Here is a 21,242-nt window from a genome sequence, read left to right on the forward strand (position 1 = left end):
GACGAGGCATGACCTCCCCCCTGCAATAGCTATGGCCCTGTCTGCGCCTACGGCGGCTCGCTGGGGCCAGAGGCCTCGGGAGGCCGTCCGGGCGCTGCTAGAACGCGCTTTGACTGACAGCTGGGAGGAGGTGGCGGCGGCGCCCGCGGCTGCGGCGGCTGCACTTGGAGCCCGAGCAGAGCCCGAGCCGGAGCCGCCGCCGCCGCCGCCGCCGCCTGCGCGTAGGTAGCTAGCTCTTTAGCTCTGGGCAGCCCCTGGCCCTGGACTGTGCAAATGGTGGAGGCGCCGCTGGAACTTATTCCGTGCCGAGCGCCGATGGGGTCCCGGGACTTGAGGGAAACTTTCTGTGCTGGACCGCGGGAGCGCTGAGGCTCGGGGAGGGAAGCGGCTGGATCCCACCGGTGCCCCAGTTATCCGCATTCTCCGCCGGCGCTCCGAGACCCGGGCCCGCGTCCCCAAGAACGGGTGGAGAGGACTCCGACCCTCCTGGGGGTCTTCGTCCCGGCCAGCCCCTGAGCCGACGCCCTCTAACTGGCCTCAGATGGGGGGACGGAGAGGGGGCGGGACTCTGAGACTGGCAGTGATTGGCCTGGGGGGGCAGGAGCCCAGCCCTTCGGGGACTGCCCTGGACAGCCCCCCTCCCCCAAGAGATCCCGGGGGAGGGGCGGATGGAGCCTTTGTGGGCGCCCCAGCCCCTGGCAGCACTCCTCCTGGACTGCCAGTCCCCCAGGCCGTTCTTGGGGGGCCCTGGGCAGGGCAGGATCTGGGGCTCAGGCCAGGCCTAGCGGGCCATCTGCTGCCCACCCGCCCCTGTGATTTGGGGGCCTGGAAAAGACTAAACCACTGCGAGGCAGTCTTGAGCCCCACTGCCCTCCCTCATGGGGTTCTCAGGCCTGCCTGGGAATGGGCTCCCTATCCCCCAAGTCCGGGAGGGGGGCTCTTGTCTGGGGACCATCCCCTCCCCCCAAAGAGGAATTCCTTTGGGACCAGAGGGGGCTGCTTTCTGGCCCCCTGCCCCCATTTTCAGAGGAGCCAACTGAGGCCAGTGGCTAAGGGACTTGCCTAGGGCCACTGCATGGCACAGAGCTTGGACCCCAGAAGCCAGGCTCGTTCTGCCTGGTGCCGGCCAAGCATTACAGGCACCGAGGCCCCTCTCCAGCAGTCCCCGGGAAGTCAGGGGTCCAGCCTCCATGCCCCTCCCCTCTTGGGATCCTTCGTGCCTGGGCTCCAGTCTGGCCTTCCTCTGTCTCCCCTTCCCTGTGCCCGCTGCCCCTCACCCCTGCCCAGATCGCCCTGGACTTGGGGGCTGTGTGGGCTGGCTGGTCACTGAGGCCCCAGGCTCCTCTGGAGGGCCGAGTCCCCCCCCCCAAGTGCCCTCCACCATGGGGACAGATGCTCCCTTGTCCACGGTCCCTTCTCGGCTCTGCCTTGATCATTCCTGACCCAGAGACCTCTTGGCATGGGCTGGCAGCCTCCGAGGGTCCCCCCCTTCTGTCCATTGGGGAGCCTCATCCTCTGTGGATCTGGGCTTGTGTGGGCAGAGACTGGGGATGCAGGGGGGCCACAGGCTCTGAGCACGGGGAGGGGCTGGGTGGGGCACCCCAACACTGATTGCTGGTGCCAGCCTGGGCTGTGTGGGGAGACTAGGGTGCCCTGATCCTCCCCCTCTTCCGGGTTAGGGACAGAGTCAGAGCAGGGGCAGGGGGCATTCTAGGCAGGCTTCCTGGAAGAGGGGGCAGCAGATACAGGACTATTTCTGCCTCCAGTGAGGTGGAGTGCAGGCTGTCCATGAGCAGAGCTCCCCAATGCTAGGGCAGGGGCCCAAGTACAGGCTGGGGCCGGTACCCAGGCCTGACCCTTTGCACTGGATTCCTTGGAGATCAGGGAGCTGGCACCTGACCAGGGGCAGAGCTGGCAGGCCTCCCCTGGTGCCCTGAAGAAGTGGGGCAGACTGGACTCGCCACTTAGACCCTGATGACTCCCTGGGCTTAGAATGGCCCGGAACACGGGGGACCCCCTGCTGTCATAGGACTGGCCCCGGGCAGTCAGCCTCAAGCTTCTAGGACGTGGCTGCCTGTGAAGTCTCCTCCCTGGTAGCCTGGCACAGGGGGCTCTGCCAGCCCCTTAGAGTTCTTGCCCAACGCTTGCCCTGGTGCCCCCGCCCCCAGCACTCACACCCGCCTAGTGGATGCTCTTCCTCCTGCCATCCTTATGGGAGCCTCAGTGTTCCCAGCCATGCAGTGGGCACGTGGGCCCTTGGGACTCTGAGCCTTCCCTGGCCAGGACCGTCGTCTCGTTGCAGGATCTGGCCGGGGGCCCGGCACGAGGCAGGTCCCTCGCACACAGGTGTGTGTCCCTTGGGTGGATGGGCCGCTGGCCAAGGGGGAAGGAGGCCAGCTCCAAGGAGGCTGGAAGCAAGGCTTCTGTTGTGGCCTCGGCTGGCTCTGGAGGAACACTTGCTCGCATTTGCCAACCATTTTTAGGCTACCTGTGCCCATCGGCAAAGGGATGAGCATCCTGGCCCTGCACGTATGCAAGCTGAGGCTTCAGAAGCCCCTGTGGGGAGCCTCCCTGCTCAGATTTTGGGCCAGCCAGAGGGGACCCAGCAGAGGCCCTCGGGGGCTTTAACCTCGTCCCTTGTTCATGTCTGTGTCCCCCTGGCACGGGGCGGGCAGCGGTGCCCACGCCTCGGAGAGAAGCTGCCTTTCTGTGGCGCTTCCTGGCTGCTGTGCGGCGTGGGGTTACAGGGGAAGATGGCATGGAGCCTGGCACAGAGCGGGTCGCCCCGGGGCGCTCCTGTGCCACCCACAACTAGGGCCGCAGACACAGGGGCCCCTGGAGGGCATCGGTACTTGAGCCCGTCCTCCCCCCCCCCCCCAGGGTCCTCTGCCGATGGCCGGCCCTGGCGCCCTCCGGCTTTCCCCAACAGGCCGCCCTGGGCTGGGGGGGAGACTCTGCCCTTCGCTAGGGACCTGCCAGGAAGCTCGGACCCGGCCCGGGCTCTGGCGCAGGCCGCGTGCCCAGCAAGGCAGATTCGGGGTATTTCTGAGCGGGGGACGGTGAGTCAGAGATGGCGCAGGCTGGGAGCCGCCGCTGCAGCCCCTCCCGCCGCCGCCGCCGCCGCCGCCGCCGCCGCCCTCCAGGGAAGCGCGTCCGCCTGCGGAGCTGAAGTCGCCCCGGGGGAAACAAAGGCAGGCCCGTGAGTGGGCGGCCCGGACGGGGGGAGGGGACAGGTGGCCTTTGGGGCTCTTGGCGAGGGGCCCCTCCCTCCCCGCTCCCCCGCGGCCTCGGGGAAGGGGCCCCAGCCGGGAAGGGCGGCCGGAGGAGCGGTTCCAAATTACGCCGAGTTCCCAGAAAAGGCGGGGCTGCCCCGGGCCAGCCAAGGCATGTGGGGGGTCCCTGGGGCCTTCCCAGGCCCTCCTTCTCGGCGTCAGGCGGGGGAGGCCTGTGGATCGACCAGCCAATAGGAATGCGGGGCCCGGGGCGGGTGGGTGGCTCCACCCACCTCTGCCCCGCCCCCTCCAGCTGGGAGGGCCACGTGAGCCAGATGGTCTTAGTTAAACGGGGGGGGGGGGGGGGGGCGGCTTTGGCCCAATAGTCTGCACGAATCGCCTCCTGGCCCGGCTCTTCCCGGAGCCCAAACTTCCCGGGGGGGGGGGCGCGCAGGGCTATTTTTAGCCCGAGGAATGTTGTTTTCGTCGGACTTCGGCTCCCGGCGGAAGGTGAAGGTGGGGGCCTGCGGGCCCCGCTAAGGGCGGTGACGCCGTTTCTATGCGTCCGTTCCCCCCCCCCCCCCCGCCGGCCCGTTAGGTGAAATGAGCCGCGTAACTCCGCTAGTAAGCCTCTGAGTCTGGATTGGAACTCGGGGCCAGGCGCAGGCTAAAAGCCCTTTCCTGGGACCCGGAGCCTCTTCCCTTCCCTCGTGCGGCCGCCTTCGGGCAGCCCCTCGATTCCCCCCAAGTTCTCCGACTCCAGCGGAGGGGGAGGGCGGCACCGCTCATGCCGAAGTTGGAGGACTTGGGTTCGAATCCCACGTTGGCCGCTTCCAGGGTGCCGCGCCGCGTTTAAGAGCAGGGCAAGCACGGGAGGGGAGGGGTCAAAGCCGAGCAATGCAGGCCTCCCAGAGGCGCCAGTCGCTAGGTGTGGGCAGGCCTCGCCCCTCCCTGCGCCTCCGGGGTCCGAATCCGCCTCTCTGCCCAGAGGATGCCTAGTTCACAGCCCAAGCCACAGCCGGCTGCTGCCCGGGGCTCGGGTTTGGGGGGCCTGGGAAGGCGGCTCAAGCCCAGCCCGGCTCCGCGCGCGTGCGCAGACCCTTCCCCTTCGCGCTCCGGCCAGCCAGTAACAATCAATAGCTCCCATCGGCGGCACCCGCGGCCTCTGCCGAGCCTCTCCACAGCCGGCGAGGGCGCCGCCGGCACCCCCATTTTGCAGATGAGGAAACGGAGGCCTCGGGAGTTGCGTGGGCTCGAGGGCTCCGAACCGGGTCAGGCAGGAAGGGGGGGGGACGAGCCAGCGGGGGAGGGGCAGCCACCACAGGTACTGGCTGGGTCCAGTTGCAGAGGCTCCTTCCTTAGGGGTGAAGCGGTGGCGGCTGGCCCAGAGCTCCGGGAGGCCTGCCAGAGAGCCGGCCCCCCCCGGAGGTGCCCCCCATTCTGCCTCCATTACACAAGAGGGGCTCCCTCCGGCTGGGGTGAGGCAGTGCCTATCCTGGCCTCCCAAACGTGGTGCAGGGGAACAGCTGGCATTCTCTGGGGGGGCCACGGCCTAAACCCCAGCATCGGGACACGACCTGGAGGGTGCTGGCTGCCAGGAGGTGGCCTTAGCTGGAAAGGAGAGCGAGGCCCCAGAAGTCACTGGCCCCCCCTTTTCTGCCCCCAGGGTGGTGGGTGCTCTGGGGAGCCTGCCTGGGGGTGTCACCGGCCCCCCTTCTCTGGGCCCTGGGGGTGTCACCGGCCCCCCTTCTCTGGGCCCTGGGGGTGTCACCGGCCCCCCTTCTCTGGGCCCTGGGGGTGTCACCGGCCCCCCCTTCTCTGGGCCCTGGGGGTGTCACCGGCCCCCCTTCTCTGGGCCCTGGGGGTGTCACCGGCCCCCCTTCTCTGGGCCCTGGGGGGCAGTGGGGGGCCGTCCTGCGCCGTGTCCTCCCGTGGCCCTCTCGGAGGAGAACAGGAAATCTCCCAAATGACCCCTGACTGCCGGCTGGTTCCTTCCTGCAGAGCTGTCGGCTTCCTCCTTCGGCGGGCGGCGCGGGCGGCCCGGCCTTTGGGACCCTCCCGAGCAGACGTTGCCCCCGGCCCCGGGACAGGTAGGAGAGGCTGGGGGGAGGCGGGTGGGCCCTGTTGGGGGGCAGCTCCTTCCCCGGGGGTTCGCCCCCCTGCCCCACCCTCAGGGTGCCCGGAGCCTTCGGGAGGAGGCCTGAACCTCCCCCGCTGACCCCAGCCTGGACCGGAGAAGGGCCCCCCACCGGGGCGGGGCAGTTTGGCGACCAGACCCCATCTGTGCCAGGGCCCAGGGAAGGTTCTCCTTCTCAGACTGGGGGCGCCCTTGGCATCCTGCCCTTGCCCTGCTCTCTCTGCCCCTCTCTGCCTGGTGGCCTCTGCAAGACTCTGGGCCCTGGAGCGCCTTCCCGCCCCTTCCCAGCAGCATCCTGTTCCTCCTCCCCCAGGAAGCCCTCCAGGCTGGGCTGGTGCTCCAGCTCCCTTTCCTTGACCAGAGAGGCCTTCCTCTTGTCCTTGGAGCCCTGGGCTCTGGGGCTCCTTCTCTGCCAGAGGACAGGGATTGCCCTGCCCCAGCCTAGGCATGGAGGGCCCTCCCAGAGGAGTGTGCTCTCAGGTGCTCCTCTGTCCCTTGTGGGCCACTGGCTAGAGTGGCCCTGGGCAAGTCACTTCCTTCTCTGCTGATGGTGCTAAAAAGAGGGCCCCCCTCCCCCTCCTGCCGGACTGGAGGCCATGGAAGCTGCGGGGGAGGCAGGCTCGGGGCCCCAGCACCAGCCGTGGGAATGTGCCCCCCCTCTGGGTCCCAGGCCGAAAAGTGGCGCCCAGGGCACTCGAAGCAGAGGAAGGGCTGGGGAGGGCCCGAGCCCGATTCGCCCCAAGAGAGGCTGCCGGGAGAGGAGGAAGAGCCCGCCCTGAGGAGGGGGCCGGCCTCGGAGGTCCTCACAAGGAAGCTCGGGCACAGAACCGCTGCCCAGGGCCCCCCCCAATTGGCCCTGGGGGGGGCGTGGCTTAGCGCTGGGGCGGGGTCAGAGGAAATAAGTTTATTAGCGGAGCTCGGCTCCCACGTGGGGGCGTGGCTTAGAGAGCGTCTGTGTCCTCCCGAGGGGGCGGGGCTTCTGGGACCGGAGTGGAGCCCAGCCGGGGACTCTCGGCGTCAAAGCGGATGCAAAGGGTGGATGGACTCGCGTGAGAGAGAGAAGAGAGCCCAGGAGGGACAGGAGAGGCTGCTGAGGCCGACTGGGACAGAGGCAGGAATACTGCTGGGGAGGAGGCAGGAAGGATTTGTCCGCGGAGCCTGATGTGGCCACCCAGGGAGCTCACGCACGCACGCACGCACGCACGCATCCTCGCACCAGATTGGCTGGAAAAGCCTCAATGGCACGTGGAGGCCTGCCGATGCCCGGGAGGCCCAAGGGAGCCGGGCGCGGCCCTGGGCAGTGCTTGGCTCTTCTGCTGAGGAGAACGACTTTTAGGCTAACGGCACGGAGCAAAAGAAGGCAAACCCCTTGCCTTGAGTTGGCTGGGGGACGCCTGCTCCAAGTGCCCTCGAAGAAGGGGCCTTGGAAGGCGGGGGAGGACGGCCCTGGCCTGGAGCCTCGAGCCCCTGGGAAGGGAACACTGGGGGAATGTGCCGCCGCGGTGGCTATCCGTGCCCATTTGGGGAGGATGGAGGTGGGGGAAGTTCAGGGAGGCCACTGAGGCTGGAGAGGAGGGAAATCTCTGGGGATGGGGGGGAGAGGCTGCCCCCCACCCGTAGGAGCTGTTCGGGCTGCCCCTCTCTCAAACGGTTCTTTGCTCACAGCGTGGCACAGAGGGAGGACAGATGGGAGGGCATGGCTGGGCAGAAGGCTCTGCTGGTGCAACGCTGGCAGCCTGCCCCGAAGAACCCAGGCAGCAGGGGCACGTGGAGGCCCAATGAAGAGGTGCCAGGGGCAAGGGGCTGTCTGGGCTTCTGGGACAGCCTCCACGGTGTGCGGGGAGCTATGCCAAATGCGCCTTGGCCAGCATCTTGACCAACTCCCCTCATTTTACGGAAGGGTAAACGGAGGCTCTCGCGGGGTGGGGAGGGGAGCTGCTCAAACTCATCCGGACTAGGAGGCCGCCGGGCAGCCCCCCTGAGGAGCCCTTGCCCCTTGTGGAGAAAGCGGGGCGGGAGGAAGGGCGGAGTCTCCGGCGGCCGCTGAGGGGGGAGGCGCTTCGGCCTGGAGTTCCCGCCGGAGCCGATAGGCGTCAGCAAAGGGTCGGGATGGGCTGCAGCGGAGGGGGGCGGAGTCACTGGGTAGCCTCACAGCCGCCCCCTCCGCCGCCGTCTCCGGCTTCTCTGCAGCCCGGCCCTGGGATGAGGCGGGAGGGGCAGAGGAGGGGTTCGCCCCCGCCCGCAGAGTCCCCCCTCTCGTTCTGTTCCCCTCTGGGTCCGGCCCGGCCGGGGGCTGCGGGGGGGCTGACCCACTTGTTCCTCGGAGAGAGGTGCTCGCGGTGGGGGCGGCCCTTCCACTGGACAAAAGAAGCCGCCTCAGCCCAGGCCCGCTGCCCGGCTCTAGAGGCGTCTGACCCGCCCCCTCCCGGAGGCCGGGTACCCCGAGCTCCCCCCGGGCTCTGGCGCAGTGAGGCTCAGGCGGGCTCCTCCGGCCCTTCCGCTGCCCCGCCGCGGAGTCTCCAGCCTGACTCCCGGGCGGAGGCTGCCCCCCTTCTTCCCCCCGACCTCCCAGCCTTCTGGGGGTGCCTCCTGCTGGGCGGAGCAAGGGGAGGGGCCGGGCGCCCGCCCCGCCCCCACCGGGCCCTGAAGCCTCTCCCGCAGTGGGGCGGGGGGCGCACGCCGATGGCTGCCGAGGTCGCTCCGAGCTCAGACCCCAACGCGAGCAGGACCAGGGAGGGGCCGCCGCTGGCGGCTGGGAGCCGGGCCGGGGGATCGGGGGGGCGGGCGGACAGCGAGGGGCGGGGCGTGGGCCTCGAGTCCTGATTGGCTGCGGTCGGCGGGCGGGAGCGGGCGAGAGGGAGAGTGCTGAGCCCGCAGTGTGTGCTAGAGGGAGCCGCCGGGACGGCGGCAGGGCAGAGGCCGGCCGGCCGCGGGCATGGGCAAGGCCACAGCCCCCCGGAGTGCGGCGGCGCGGGCGCGCTGTGACAGCGGCGGAGTCTGGCCGCCAGCGAGCCGGGAGCAGGAGGCCGGGGCGGGGCGGCGCTAGGCCGGCCGGCGGGCAGGCGGGCAACCTAGCTCGGGGCCGCAAGTGCTGTCCCACGGGGCCGGGCGGGGCGCGAAGCGGAGCCGGGAGCCAGAGGACGAGGAGGGGTCCCCGCCGCTCCGGGCGGCCCCGTCCTGGGTCCTACCCCGCCGGGCTGGCCGGAATGGCCGGCTCCCGTCCCTGCCGCCGCCGCCCGTGAGGAGCAGCCGCGAGGGGAGGCCCGGGCCGCGGGCGCCATGCGCAGGTCCAGCACGGACGAGTCTCCGTACCGCCGGAGCCCGTCCCTGGACAGCAAGGACGCGGGCTTCGCGCCGGGCACCTTCCGCCGCTACAGCGGCCTGTACGGGGCCAGCCCGGGGGGCCAGGACGGCGGCGGCGGCGGCGGCTCCTCATTCTGCCCCCAGGCCGCCAAGGCCCAGTACCGGTCGGCCAAGGGCAGCAAGTACGTGGTCTTTTACCTGGACCTCTCCTTCATCTTCCTCCTAGAGCTGCGGCGCTGCGGCATGGCGCGCACCTGCCTCCAGGGCGTCAAGTACCTCATGTTCGCCTTCAACCTGCTCTTCTGGGTGAGTGCGGGAAGGGAGGGCCCGGCGGGCCTGGGTTCAGGTTCCTTTTGGAAGGGCCCCTTTTCTGGACTGGCCCAGCCCCCGGGGAGGGGGGGGAAGGGCTCTTAGGCCGCGCTGCACTCCCGCCCCCTAGCCTGGAGGCAGCTGTGACCCTCCTCCCCATTTCCAGCCAAATCCTTCCCCCCAAGCGCCCTCCAGCCTTCCTCCCCAGCTTCTGAGGGCGCCCGTCTACCTTGGCCGGGCTCTGGGCACCGGGTCTCCTTTGGCTTCGCCACAGCCCCCGAGGGAGACGCTCAGGAGCCCGAGGCTCACCCAGGGCTGCTCGAGTAAGCATCTGAGGCTGAATTTGAACTCGGCTCTTCCCTGCTCAAGCAAGGCCTTCAGTCGGCAGCTACGTCCAGCTGCCCCCCGGCGGGGTCTAGCCCTCATCCTGAGTGACTCCCCCCACCCTGTGTCTGTCTCTGTCCTGCGGGCTGCTGGGGTGCGGGAAGGGTGGGCCTCCTTCCTGGAGGCCCCTCCCCCTCCGAATGGCCCTCCTGCCTCTGTGGCGCTTTCTCTTTCCTTCCACCTGGTCTCTGCCCTTCCCAGGGACTTGGCTAGGAGCCCAGCGCGCCCGCGCGGGGGACCGGCCTAAGCTCTGGTTCTGGCCGCTTCTCGGGGCATCTGACGGAAGCTCGGCGGGGGGCTCTCGCAGGCCGGAGCAGATGGAGGGTCTCTCCTGGCCCAGCCTCACTAACAGGCTTTGACAAGTCACGGCGCGGGCACCTGGCCTGATGGGGGAGGGGATGCGCCAGTGCTGCCTGTCCCTGGGCGAGAGGCGCCTCCTTTGTCTCTGACCCTTGGCCTCCCTCCCAGCCTTTGCAGTCCAAGCACCCAGCGAGCCCCGTGAGGGTGAGCCGGGTGGATGCTGAGGCCCAGAGGCCCCTCCCCGGGCCAGGCCGACAGTGCTGGGAGTTTCCTCGGTTTCCTGATCTGGGAAATGGGGCCGGGGTGCCAACAGTCCCTCCTTCTGGGTGGCGAACTCAGATGATGCCTGAGCAGGCCGACCCCGCAGCTATGCTGCTGGGCCTTTTAGAGAGCCAATGCCTGGGCAGCAAGCCTCATGCCCCCGGGAGTCCCCCTGAGCCCAGAGGGGATGGAGGAAGCGCTCCCATTGGCTGCTGGCCAGAGGGGTGGGGGGTGGGAGGAGTGTCCCTCCGGCACGTGTGCCATAGGTTTGCCACCATGGACCTAGAGGCGTGCCACTCTGCTGTTGCCTGCTCTGTAGCCAAGAGTTTTCACCCCCCACAGGAGTTTCTCTGCCCCTCCCCCTCATCCTGCTAGCAGTGGGGCACTGACCATCAATCTCGGATCCTACTGGCCCAGGGAGGGGCTGGACACGCTCAGCTGTGGCCTCGTCCAGCTCTTTTTGGGTCGCCTGTGTCCAGAGTTAGGAAGGTGTAGGTTCTAATGTCCAAGGCCTGGACCCCGACTGGCTGTATACCCTTGGACAAGTCCCTTCATCTTGGCTGCCTCAGTTTCCTCAGCTGTTAAATGGGCATAATAGTAGCACCCATCCTCTCAGAGCTGTTGAGAAGACAAAATGAGAAAACCGCAGGGCATCCAGCTCAGTAATCAGCACATAGTAGGTCTTATAAGTACTTGTTTTCTCCCCCCCTCCCCGCCCCAAGCAAACTCCTCTTGTCACTGTGTGCTGAGGCTGAGGAGGAAGAGCTGTGTGTGCAGGGCCAGGCCTTGGAGCCACCGGCCAGCCCTCAGGGTGGGAAGAGCCACGCCTCTTCTAACACTCCTTCCTTGTGTCTAATACGCCCAGGTTTGGGGGGGGGGGCGTCTCCTGGGGTTTTGGACGGTGCGGGGCTCCGTGATCGCTACCTCTGTTCTGAGAGTTGCCGAGTCTGGAGACGGGTAGGGAGGGGTGGCAGGTGCCCGGAGCCGGTGGAGGCAGGCCCGGCGTCTGCCTGGAGGAGGAAGGAAGATGGTAGAGAGGCTCGCTGGCCTCCAGTGATGCTCCATGTTTGCTGGCTCAGGCCGCAGGCCGCAGGTGCCACCACCGTCCAAACGGGGCTCTCTGGGCTGAGCCAGGGAAGGCGCACATGGAGGGTCCTCAGCAGGATGCAGAGCCTGGGGCTGAGTGAGGGCTGTGAGCCCTGGCCTGCCTCTGACTGACCAGGGGCCCAGGACAAGCCCGTTTGCACCTCCGTTTCTGTAAAATTGGGGGTTTGGACTTCCAGGTTGTGCTGAAGCAGACAGAGAGTTGTGGCCTGCGAGCCTGAGGATGCACATTCGAATCCTGGCCCTGCTCTGTAGTGACTGGCTGGAATCTCTGCTCCTCTCAAGGCCTCAGCCTCCTGATCTGTAAAACGAGGGGGGTGGATTTCGGATTTGCCGCCTCCGATCCCAGGGAGCTCTTTCGGGTTTTCTTTTGATGGGCGCGGGGGCATCTCCCAGAGCTGGGATGGAAATGGTGGCGCTCGAGCTGCCCTCTGGCCCCCATGGTCCTCTGCGTCTCCCAGGATCAGTGCTCTGGGTGAAGGGTGCAATGCGAGGCCAGCCATTCTGGGCTTGTCTCCAGCCGGGCCTTCTGGTCCGTGGTCACCGTCCTCTGGGCGGGCCGGCCCGTCTCCCACTCAGCAGGCCCCCCAGGGATGGACTCGGGTCCCGCCTCTAAACTTCCTCCCTCTGGCCGCTCGTGTTTGCTGCCTCCGAGGCTCCCTCAGCCCCCAGAGGCAGACCAGAGCCCTGCGTCTCCCCCCTCCCCTCCCATCGGCCTTTCTGATCATGGGCCGCTGCCCTCGGCCCTCCCTTTGCAGCTGCTCCGGCCTCCTTCCTGAGGCTGAGGGCTGACCCTCTTAGAGGAACTTGGGAGCCTCTTGTCCTGTCTAGGCCCGACGTGCCCCCTCCTGCGGCCGACCCTTGCCCACGCCTGGAATTTCCCTTTTATGCTGTGAACATTGACCGTGCTCTGGAACCCCTGGTAGGATGCTTTCTGGGGGAGGCCCAACGTGGCAGCTTTTATTTTTTGAGTTTGTAAAAATTCTAGTTTTCCCCCATTTGGAAACAAACAATTTTTTCATGGTGGGCTAAACACGCACGCACACCCACAGACACGTGTGCACACACATACACACGGTTCCAAGTCACCAGCAGCCCACTTGCCTGGCTCCAGTATCTGAACTGCCTTCTGCTTTCCTGAGGCCTTGGCTGTGACTCACTGAAAAAGCATCTCCTGCTCTTTCCCTTATGGCTCCTGGGCTCTCCCAGAGGGCATGGGTGCGGCAGGGACCCCGATTCCCCCTCGTCTGAGCCCCCCTTGCTGGCTTCTGGAGCCGCTTCTCTGCAGGCCCCGGATGGCCCCCCTCCGGCGAGGGTCACTTTCAGGTCTTCCCTGTTTTTAACCGTCTCAGAGTGGGCCCTGGAAGGCGGCCTTCTGAGGCCAGACTGGCGTCCAGCGCGTGATGGTCCTGGTTGTGCGGGCAGAATGTGGCTGTCTGTGTGGTGCAGGGCGCCAGCAGCTGCTCTGGGTCCCCCCTTTTCCTGGGGTTCCTTCCGGTGGCTGCTTTGGGGTCCTCCAGACTTTGTTCCCTTTTCTGTTTCTGTAAAGCCGCCCTTTGGGGGTCCTGTTGGCTCGGCCTGTCCAGGCGCCATCATTCGGGCCTAAATCTCTGCAGTGTTGGCCAGCACTCTCACCCTTTCTGCAGCCCCCCATGTCCCACCACACACGACGTCTGGGACGCGTGCCGGTGCCTAGAATGGGCCCCCCCAGCCAGGCCTGGTACACGCGTGTGCGTGGTTCCTGGGATGCCACATGGGCTGAGCCGACCCCTCCCCCATCCCCTGGGCCCAGGCGGGGCCACTGGCCCCCTTTTAGGCTTGGGGCAGCTTCTGCAGTGACCTGGGAGGGAGGAGGCTGCCCTGGGGGGTGGGGGCGGGGTCTGCACACGAATGTGGGGGAGGGGACAGGTTGGAGCACATTAGCCTGGCACCACGGTGCCCCGGTGGATGCAGAGGCCGACTTGGAGACGTCATCCCAACTCTGGGCCTCCCTCTGGCTCTCAGTGGAAGCCTGGCAAGGGTGAGGAAGGGTCTGAGGCCACATTCGCACCCAGCACCTCTGGCTACCAGCCACCCCTCGGGTTTTTGCTTTCCTGGCCGGCCGCCTGGGGAGGGAACCGTCTGTGTCCCATCGGGCCTGGGCCCATCCCGGGGCCATTGGCGGTTCTGGTTCCCTCTGGGCCTCTGACCCAGCCTGGCACCAGGTGGCCTCACTCCCCTCCATCTTCGGGGACCCAGAGAGACCTTCCTGCCAGCCAGGACCGGGGCTTTGGGGGCATTTAGGTGGCACCTACTGTGTGCTGGCGCCGCGCCAGGTGATTTATGCACATGAAGCCCACAGGCACCCTGGGAAGGAGGGGCGGGGCTATCCACATTTTACAGTTGAGGAAACTGAGGCAGAGAGAATCTAGGTGCCCAGGATTGGCTGGCGAGTTAGCGTCTGAGGCTGGATTCGAACTCCCGTCTTCTTGAGTGTGTGTGCGTGCACATTCCTGGGGGTGGCTCTGACCGGGGAGTCCTGCGTGTCTGGGCACAGCCTGGGCACCCTGTTGCCTAGTGAGGGGGTCAGGAGCCCCTCTCTCCCTTGTGCCCAGCGCCCTCCGGCAGGACCCAGAGGCCAGAGGAGGGCGTCCTGGTGCCCAGGGGGTGACCTCGGCCAAAGGGAATCTCAAAGTTCCCTCCCAAGCCGGGCATCTTTGCACCCCCCAGGCTGCTTGGCTCGGCATTCAGTGCCCCGATCTTGCCTCCTGCAGCTTCTGCACACAGCTGCCCGCCTTTCAGCCTCAGTCTTCCCATCTGTGAATGGGGATAAGAAGAGCCCTGGGAGGGGGCAGCTCAGCGGGTGGAGAGCCGGGCCTGGCTTCCAGCGTGGCCTCAGGCCCTTCCTGGCTGGGCCCCCTCTTTGGAGCCTTCTGAGATGGAAGTCAGGTGCCCCCCGACCCTCTCGGTGCTTCCCGTCACCGGCTCAGGCACCCCCTCCTCCGGGAAGGCAGCGCTGGACAGAGGCAGGCAGGGGCAGTGGGAGGGGGGCGCTGCCCGCGGGGAGCTGGAGCGAGGAAGCTACGGACGGCAGATCGGAACCCAGAACCTCGGCTCTCTGCCCCGACCTCTTGCACCTGCTACCTGTGCTGGGGCTTTAGGTGGGACCCTGAGGGGGAACCGCTGCACCCATTTCACAGATGGAGAAACTAAGTCCCTCTAGGGCCCCTGCCACACCCAGCTGTCTCTGCGGTCACCTGTGGGAGGGGGCGGCCCCCCATCAGCTGTGAAATGGGATCGTGGGCTTTCCCCCCACGCGTCTACCCAGCAGCTGCTGTGCCCAAATGGAAGTTCTGCCCCCCGGCAGGGCATCTGGGGGGGCACTGGCACGGGGCACGCCCGCCTGACGCCGCTCCTCCTCCTTCTCTCCTCCGCTGACCCCAGCTGGGAGGATGCGGCATTCTCGGAGTGGGCATCTGGCTGGCCGTGACGCAGGGCAACTTTGCCACCCTGTCGCCGTCCTTCCCTTCGCTCTCCGCTGCCAACCTGCTCATCGTCATGGGCACCTTCGTCATGGCCATCGGCTTTGTGGGCTGCATCGGGGCCATCAAAGAGCACAAGTGCCTGCTGCTCAGCGTGAGTGCGGGGCGGGCACCGGGCGCGGCGGGCACCCCCTGCCCGCCGCGCCCCAGCCTGACGGCCGCCCGCCTCTCCACAGTTCTTCGTCATGCTGCTGACCGTGTTCCTGCTGGAGCTCGTCGTGGCCGTCCTCTTCTTCGTCTACACGGACCAGGTGGGTGGCCCGGCCTCGAGAGGGGGTCCTCGTCGGCGCCTCCCACGTGCCCAGCGTGTGCCAGGCCACCGGCCTCGGGGGCTTCTGGCCCCACCCCGCTGCCTCCAGAGCCCGGCTCTCCCTTTTCCCTGGTTCCTCATTCCCCCGGGGGGGTGCTCCGTGGTGGAGAGGACAGCAGAGCCAGCTTTGACAGATGAGGAAACTGAGGCAGGCAGTGTCAAAGCAACTTGTCCAGGGTTGCGAGGTAGGATTCAAACCCAGGTCCTCCTGACTCGGTCTTTCCTATCGCCTCCCTCAGGAGCACATGCGTCACCCTGGAGGGAGTGCCCAGAATCAGCAGCAGGGCCCGGGGGACCCCAGGTAGTTTGTGGGGTCCCCTATGTGCCACCCTGGGAGGTGAATGGGGAGCCCCCAAGGAGACCAGCATAGGGCGGCCTGCCAGGGAGAAGGCACTAAGGGCGTCCCCTGTGGCACCTGCCAGAGCTCTTCACAGCTGCCCCCCCCCCCCATGGGCAGCCGCCGTTAAGCGGATCCTCTTCTCCATTGAGGAGGACAACGGGCTGTACAATTCCCAGAGCCCCCCCCATACCCCCCTCCCCGGCTCAGCATGGCCCATCGACACCTCCCTTCCCCCTCCCCCAAGATGGCTCCGCAGCCCCCCAGTGTGGCAGTGGTTCAGCCATTCCTCAGCTGCTTCTGGCTGACCACGGGTGGCATGGACACTGGGGCGGTTCACCATTTTCTTCTCCAGCTCATCAGACAGATGGGGAAACAGAGGCAAGCAGGGTTCTAAGCAATATGCTCAGAGTCCCAGTAAATAGCTGATCTGAACCGAGGAAGAGAAGGTTCCACCCGCTGTGCTGCCTAGCTTCTCCCCATTTTACAGGTGACAAAACTGAGGCCCGGAGAAGGGGGGCGAGCTGTATAGCCAGGTCATGAGGCCAATGAGGACCAGCTAAAGCCAGTGAGCCTGGCCAGACCTCATCAGTGGAGATAGAGCAGCCAAGGGAGGGGCCCACGGGGGCCTGGGCTGCCCCGGAGCCGGAGGTGACCATGGGCTGGACTCGGTGTCATTGCCGGAGCTCCTTCCCCAGGCCTGCCCCCCACCCCATGCCAAGGGCTAACAAAGGCCAAAGCCAGGCCCCACCTGCAGAGCTCCCGGGCTAAAAGAACGAGGAGCTGACAAGCTCCGGACAGTATAGACCGAGCCTGTCGCTGGCGCCTGCCCTTGTTAATGGGTGCTGCAATTCGTGGGGGTCAGAAGAGGCTTCCTGTAGAAAGTGGGCTTAGGGAAGGAGGCCTGGAGAGAGATGCCAAGGGAAATGCCCAGGGTGGGGGTGGAGCAGCCAGGAGGCCGGGGCCCTGGGTCCGAGAGGTTGCGAGAGTGGGGGGCAGGGTAAGGTGGAGGAAAGCTGGAAAGGTCAGAAGGAGACTCACTCTCCTCACCTTCAAAATGGGCTAATGAGCTTTTGTAAGCCTTGGGGGATCAGGGCAAGAGGGCTCGTAGCCCCAGCGCTAACGCCAAGTCCAGCATCCAGAAGGGGCTCAAAGGATGGGCCAAGGAGGAGCCCTGCCTTAAAGAGCGGCCAAAGTGGCAGGGACACAGCCAGAAAAAGAGGACCCCAACCTGGGGACAAGCAAAGCCTCAGAGAAAAAGGCCGACCAGACATGAGCCCAACGAGAAATCCGGGAGGAACGAAAGGAAGAGAGTTTTAAATAGAGAAAAAAAAATTGGAAAACCCAAAGGAGAGCTATGGAGGAAAGATGAAAAGAGGATGAACGGCTTGGGAAAACAGATGCAAAAGCTCACTGAAGAAAATAACTTATTGATCATTAGAAGTGGCCAGGAGGAAGCCAATGACTCCATGAGACATCAAGAAGCAATAAAATAAGGTCGAAAGTCTGAAAAAATAGGTGTGAAATATCTTATAGGAAAAACAACTGACCTGGAAAACTGATCGAGGAGAGATAATTTAGGAATCATTGAACTACCTGAAAGCCATGACAAAAGAAAAAAAAAAAACGAGCTTGGACATTGCATTTCAAGAAATTTTAACGGAAAATAAGCCAGGCCTCTTAGAACCAGGGAGCAAAGTAAAAATGGAAAGGATCCACCACTCCTAGCTGTATGACCCTTGACAAGTCACTTAGCCCCAGTTGCCTAGTCCCTTGCCACTCTTCCTTCTTAGAATCAATACAAAGACAGAAAATAAGGATTTAAAAAAGCCTCTGGGGGGTAGCTGGGTGGCTCAGTGGATGGGGAACCAGGCCTAGAGACAGGAGGTCCTAGGTTCAAATTTGGTCCCAGACACTTCCTGCTGTGTGACTTGACCCCCATGGTCTAGCCCTCACTGCTCTTCAGCCTTGGAACTAGTACACAGAATTGATGCTAAGATGAAAGGGAAGAGTTAAAAAAAAAAAAAAAAAACCACCAGGCACCTCCCAGGACAAGGAGAAAATCTTGCAAGCAGCCAGAAAGGAACAATTCCCATGTCCTGGAGCTCCAGGCAGCAGTGGGCATGGGCAGGAGACCCATGTTCTTTCCCACCCCAGAGGCTTGCCCCCAGGGTAATTGGACCCAGGCACCCCCAGCCTGGCACTAGAGCCTCAGCAACTCTGTCTCCCTCTGCCCTTGGAGGTGCCAGTGGTCCCTGGCTCCCAGCATGGCCCTCTGTCACAGGCACAAGTGAGGTTCCTTGGGGTGACTAATGCCTGTGGTTCTTGGGTATCTCGCTCCAAGGGCACAACCATTCTGTCTGGTGCCCGTTGGACAAAGCTCTAAGTTCTGTTCAGTCAAAGGGAGACAAATGTTGGTGCCCATTGGCATGGAGGGCCCTGGCAAGGGGGTGCCACCTGGTGTGCTGGAGGCCTTGGCCTTCGACGCTGTCGAGGCTGCCTGGGGGCTAGCGTCCAGCCAAGGCTTGACTCCCCCTTGGTCCAGCCTGGGGGAGATGCCCCTCCATGCTGTGCCCAGAGCCTGCCTGCCTCCACAAAGAGGCCCCGTACTTGGCCTTGACCCCAATAGAGCTGGAGAGGGGCTAGGGGGCCTCCTGGGTCCCTCCTGGGGACTCGCCATTGTGGCCTGAGGCAGGTTGAGCTTTACGGTGGGCGGATGTGGACTCCCCTAACTCTAGGGGGAACCCCCTGTGGGCAGGGCCTGCCTCAGTCTGCGTGTGAGGAAGGGACGTATTTAATAGGTCCCCCTCCACCGTCTAACGAGGGGGGCTTCTGCTCTGCTTCCTCCGCAGATTGACACGTACGCCCAGCGAGACCTAAAGAAGGGGCTGCACTTGTATGGCACGGAGGGGAATATCGGCCTCACCAACGCCTGGAGCATCATTCAGACGGACGTAAGCCTGCTGCCAGCCCTCATGTGCCTCCTGGGGGGGTCTCGGTTTCTCTTGATGTTTTTATTTTATAAAGCCTTCCATGCCACCTGAGTGCTGGCTCAGGGGCAGAAGAGTGGTCAGGGTCAGGCAGTAGGGGCTGAAGTGACTTGTCCAGGGTCACCCAGTTGGGAAGGGTCTGAGGTCAGATTGGAACCCAGGAGCTCCCGGTGTCCAGAGCCCCCCGTCCCACTCACTGCTGAGGGTGCTTTTGTTGGGACGTTCTGGGCTCTCCTCGGGGTTCTCTGTGGCCCACAGGCTTGTGGGGGTTCTGGGAGGGGAAGGAGCTTCCTGGCCCAGAAGGCTGGAGGGGACCCCTCTGCTCCCCCAGTTCCGGTGCTGCGGGGTCTCCAACTACACGGACTGGTTCGAGGTCTACAATGGCACGCGAGTGCCCGACTCCTGTTGCCTGGAGTTCAGTGACAGCTGTGGCCTCCACTCGCCGGGTACCTGGTGGAAGGCGGTGAGTCCAGGGCTTACCCATAGGTTAATCCTGCAGCCTCCCTGGAGGCGGAGGCCCAGGGGAGGGTTCTGGGCTGAATGGTCAGGGTGGGACGTGGGCATCAGAGGGGCTTCTGACAGGTCTTTGTTCTTCTCCCAGCCCTGCTACGAGACAGTGAAGATCTGGCTTCAGGAGAACCTCCTGGCCGTGGGCATCTTCGGGCTGTGCACGGCGCTGGTCCAGGTGAGTCGCTAAGGCCCCAGCTCCAGGCCGGACATTGCTCACGCTGAGGGAACGGGGGGTGTCTGCACTCATTTGGGTCCCCAAAGGCAGCGGCCCCCTGCACTGCCCCCTCCCCAGACAGACAGGAGGTTCCCTGAGAGCAACTTAGCTGACACAATGGGGAAACGAGGCCGAGAGAGGGAGCAGGACTTGCCAGGGTGGTCCAGGGACGTGCTCAGATTCTTGGGCGCCTTTGCTTGCTGAACAAATTGGTGAATTGGGGGGAAGCTAGGAAGGAGATGGGGTGGGGGGGCTCCCAGGAAGTCACTAGCCCACTATTTATTTGGGGCTCGTCCGGGCCACGCATCAACAGGAAGGAGACAGTCCTTGTCCCCAGGGAGCCCTGAGGGAGCAAGCTTACCCCCGTCCACCTCTCCTGTTTCCATAGATCCTCGGCCTCACCTTCGCCATGACCATGTATTGCCAGGTGGCCAAAGCGGACACCTACTGTGCGTAGAGCCGGCCGGCAGTCCACTCCCTGCTTCTTCCCCAAAGGACAGGGGAACCTTCCCTTCATGTTCATTCACCCCACCCATTTCCCCTCATAAACGGCTTCATCCTGCTATGCCCCAGAGCCTCTCAAGCCTGAGAACAAAGTGGAGGGAGGAGGCAGAAGATGGGAGCCCCAGGGGGCCCCGTCTGCCCAGAGGGAGGCCATGTCCCTTCCCTGGCCACCCATTGGGACCTTTGGGGCAGTGGGGGGGCCCAGGAGGTAAGCGAATCCTGGCGGGAGCCCCTGGCTCTTCCTAGCGAACATTCCAGGCCAGACTCCAGGCCGGAGGTGGCCCTCAAGGAGACTCATCTCCCTCTGCGGACCCGGGAAACCACTTTTGTGTTTGCAGATTTGTCTTGACTTCAGTAAACCGTTGTGCGTGCCCAGCAGCCCTCTGCTCTGTTGTCCGACTGTCTGCTAACCTACCAGGGCCAGGTGCGCACAGGACGGGGTGCCCAGCTGGGCTTCTAAGAGCATCGCCTGCTCTGGCCTCCCTCCTGTCTGAGAACAGCCGTTGAGCTATGTGTGGGTCCATGCACAGGAAGAATGCTGGCCCGGGGCCCAGAGACCAGCCAGCCGGGCCCGGCAGCTCCTCTGGGCAGAGCTGAGGAGGAGCAGGCAGAGTCGGGAGCCTGGAGGCTGGGCCTCTGAAGCCAAGAAGCAGAGCCATTGGGACCAGGGCTGGAAGGGGCCAGAGACCACCGAACTCAAAGCCCTCCTCGTGAGATGGGCAAACAGGTCTGCAGAGGGGAAGACAGAGCACGTTCAGGGCAGAAACAGGATTAGAACCCAGTTCTCTTGGCTCCTGGGCCTGGATTGCCCTGTGGGGCCTTCCATGGCTAGAAGGGCCAGGATGAGAGCCTCTCCATGAGCCCCAGGGGCATCTCTGCCCTCTCCAGAGCCCATCCGTGGTCCCCGCTTGGGGAGTTTGCTCCCTCCTGACCCTCTGCCAATTGGAGGCCTGGACTCCGTGACCCCGAGTCCCCAGACAGACCTCCAGGGCTCTCCCAGTGATGGAAGCAGGCGTGAAACCAGGAGGCTCCATGGTGGCCTGGGGCACCCCTGCCCTACCCCCTCAGGAAGGGGCTTCCCCTGGCCAGGACTCCCCGACACTGGCCTGAGGGGGGGAGGGAGGCAGGTTAAACCAGAGGCTCCCAAGGACGAGGTTGGCCCCTTAGTCTGCCAGACAAGACCAGGACAGCCAAGGCGAGGAGCTCCTGCTGCCCCGTGGGCGCAAACACTGGAAGTAAAGTGAGGTGCCCCTGCCCTGTGGATGCAAGCATGGAACCCAGGGTCGTGCCCACCAACACAGGCTGGCCTGCCAAGCTTCTCTGCCGAGTCCCTGAAGGGGCAGGACTCGGCTCCTTGGCGCCCGAGGTGCCCCTAGGACCAGACTGTGCCCATGGGCTCGGGGCTCTCCCGGGGGTGCTACGAGTTGGCTGATAGTCATCGCTAACCTCCTAGCCTCCTGCCTGGGCAGCCCCTTAGGAGACCCACTGGGTCCCCTCGGCCATCTCCCTGCCAGCCCTCCAGACCTCCCCCCCCCCGGTGGCCGCTGGGCACCCTGGCACCTGCCGTCCCTCTGGGTGGCGACGCTGCAGTGGAGGGAGATTGGATTCTTCCCTGGCTTTGAAGGTGGGAGAAGCCTTGGAAGCTTAGTCAGACACGGGCAGCCCTCGACCGTCTCCTCAGCCTTGCCTGGTGCCCCGAGATGCCAGCTGTAGAGGGTGCCCACTGCCCTTGCTGGCTGTACCCTCGGGCCCTTCCCCTGTGGGAAAACCTACAGAGCAGACAGCGATCACCTCGCGGGGGCCGCTCAGCTCTGAGCTCTGCCTTTGGGGGTGCTGGGCCTGCAGA

At 65.1% G+C, this 21,242-nt stretch overlaps 1 protein-coding gene across 6 annotated transcripts; it reads left to right on the top strand.

Moving 5' to 3' along the window:
• Positions 1–97: 97 nt before the first annotated feature.
• On the top strand, positions 98–19,774 carry TSPAN4 (tetraspanin 4). 6 transcript variants are annotated; one of them, XM_056801097.1, is made up of 9 exons: positions 98–221; positions 5,214–5,302; positions 8,879–8,958; positions 14,434–14,625; positions 14,708–14,782; positions 18,031–18,132; positions 18,500–18,631; positions 18,770–18,853; positions 19,281–19,774. In XM_056801097.1, exons 3-9 carry the CDS (start codon positions 8,896–8,898, stop codon positions 19,347–19,349), a joined length of 717 nt encoding a protein of 238 aa, XP_056657075.1. In that variant the 5' UTR covers positions 98–221; positions 5,214–5,302; positions 8,879–8,895; the 3' UTR covers positions 19,350–19,774. The 6 variants fall into 6 exon arrangements, with proteins under 6 accessions (XP_056657075.1, XP_056657073.1, XP_056657074.1 ...); XM_056801095.1 differs by having other exon boundaries at positions 99–225; XM_056801094.1 differs by lacking the exon at positions 98–221 and adding an exon at positions 2,943–3,199.
• The last annotated feature ends 1,468 nt before the right edge of the window (positions 19,775–21,242 follow it).

Source organism: Monodelphis domestica, chromosome 6 (assembly GCF_027887165.1).
Source record: "Monodelphis domestica isolate mMonDom1 chromosome 6, mMonDom1.pri, whole genome shotgun sequence".
NCBI lineage: Eukaryota > Metazoa > Chordata > Mammalia > Didelphimorphia > Didelphidae > Monodelphis > Monodelphis domestica.

Coding starts and splice junctions, on each gene's coding strand:
- TSPAN4 (XM_001364341.3), top strand. CDS start 8,629: ATGCGCAGGTCCAGCACGGACGAGTCTCCGTACCGCCGGAGCCCGTCC. Junction 14,626..14,707: donor ACAAGTGCCTGCTGCTCAGC/GTGAGTGCGGGG, acceptor GCCTCTCCACAG/TTCTTCGTCATGCTGCTGAC. Junction 18,632..18,769: donor CGGGTACCTGGTGGAAGGCG/GTGAGTCCAGGG, acceptor TTCTTCTCCCAG/CCCTGCTACGAGACAGTGAA.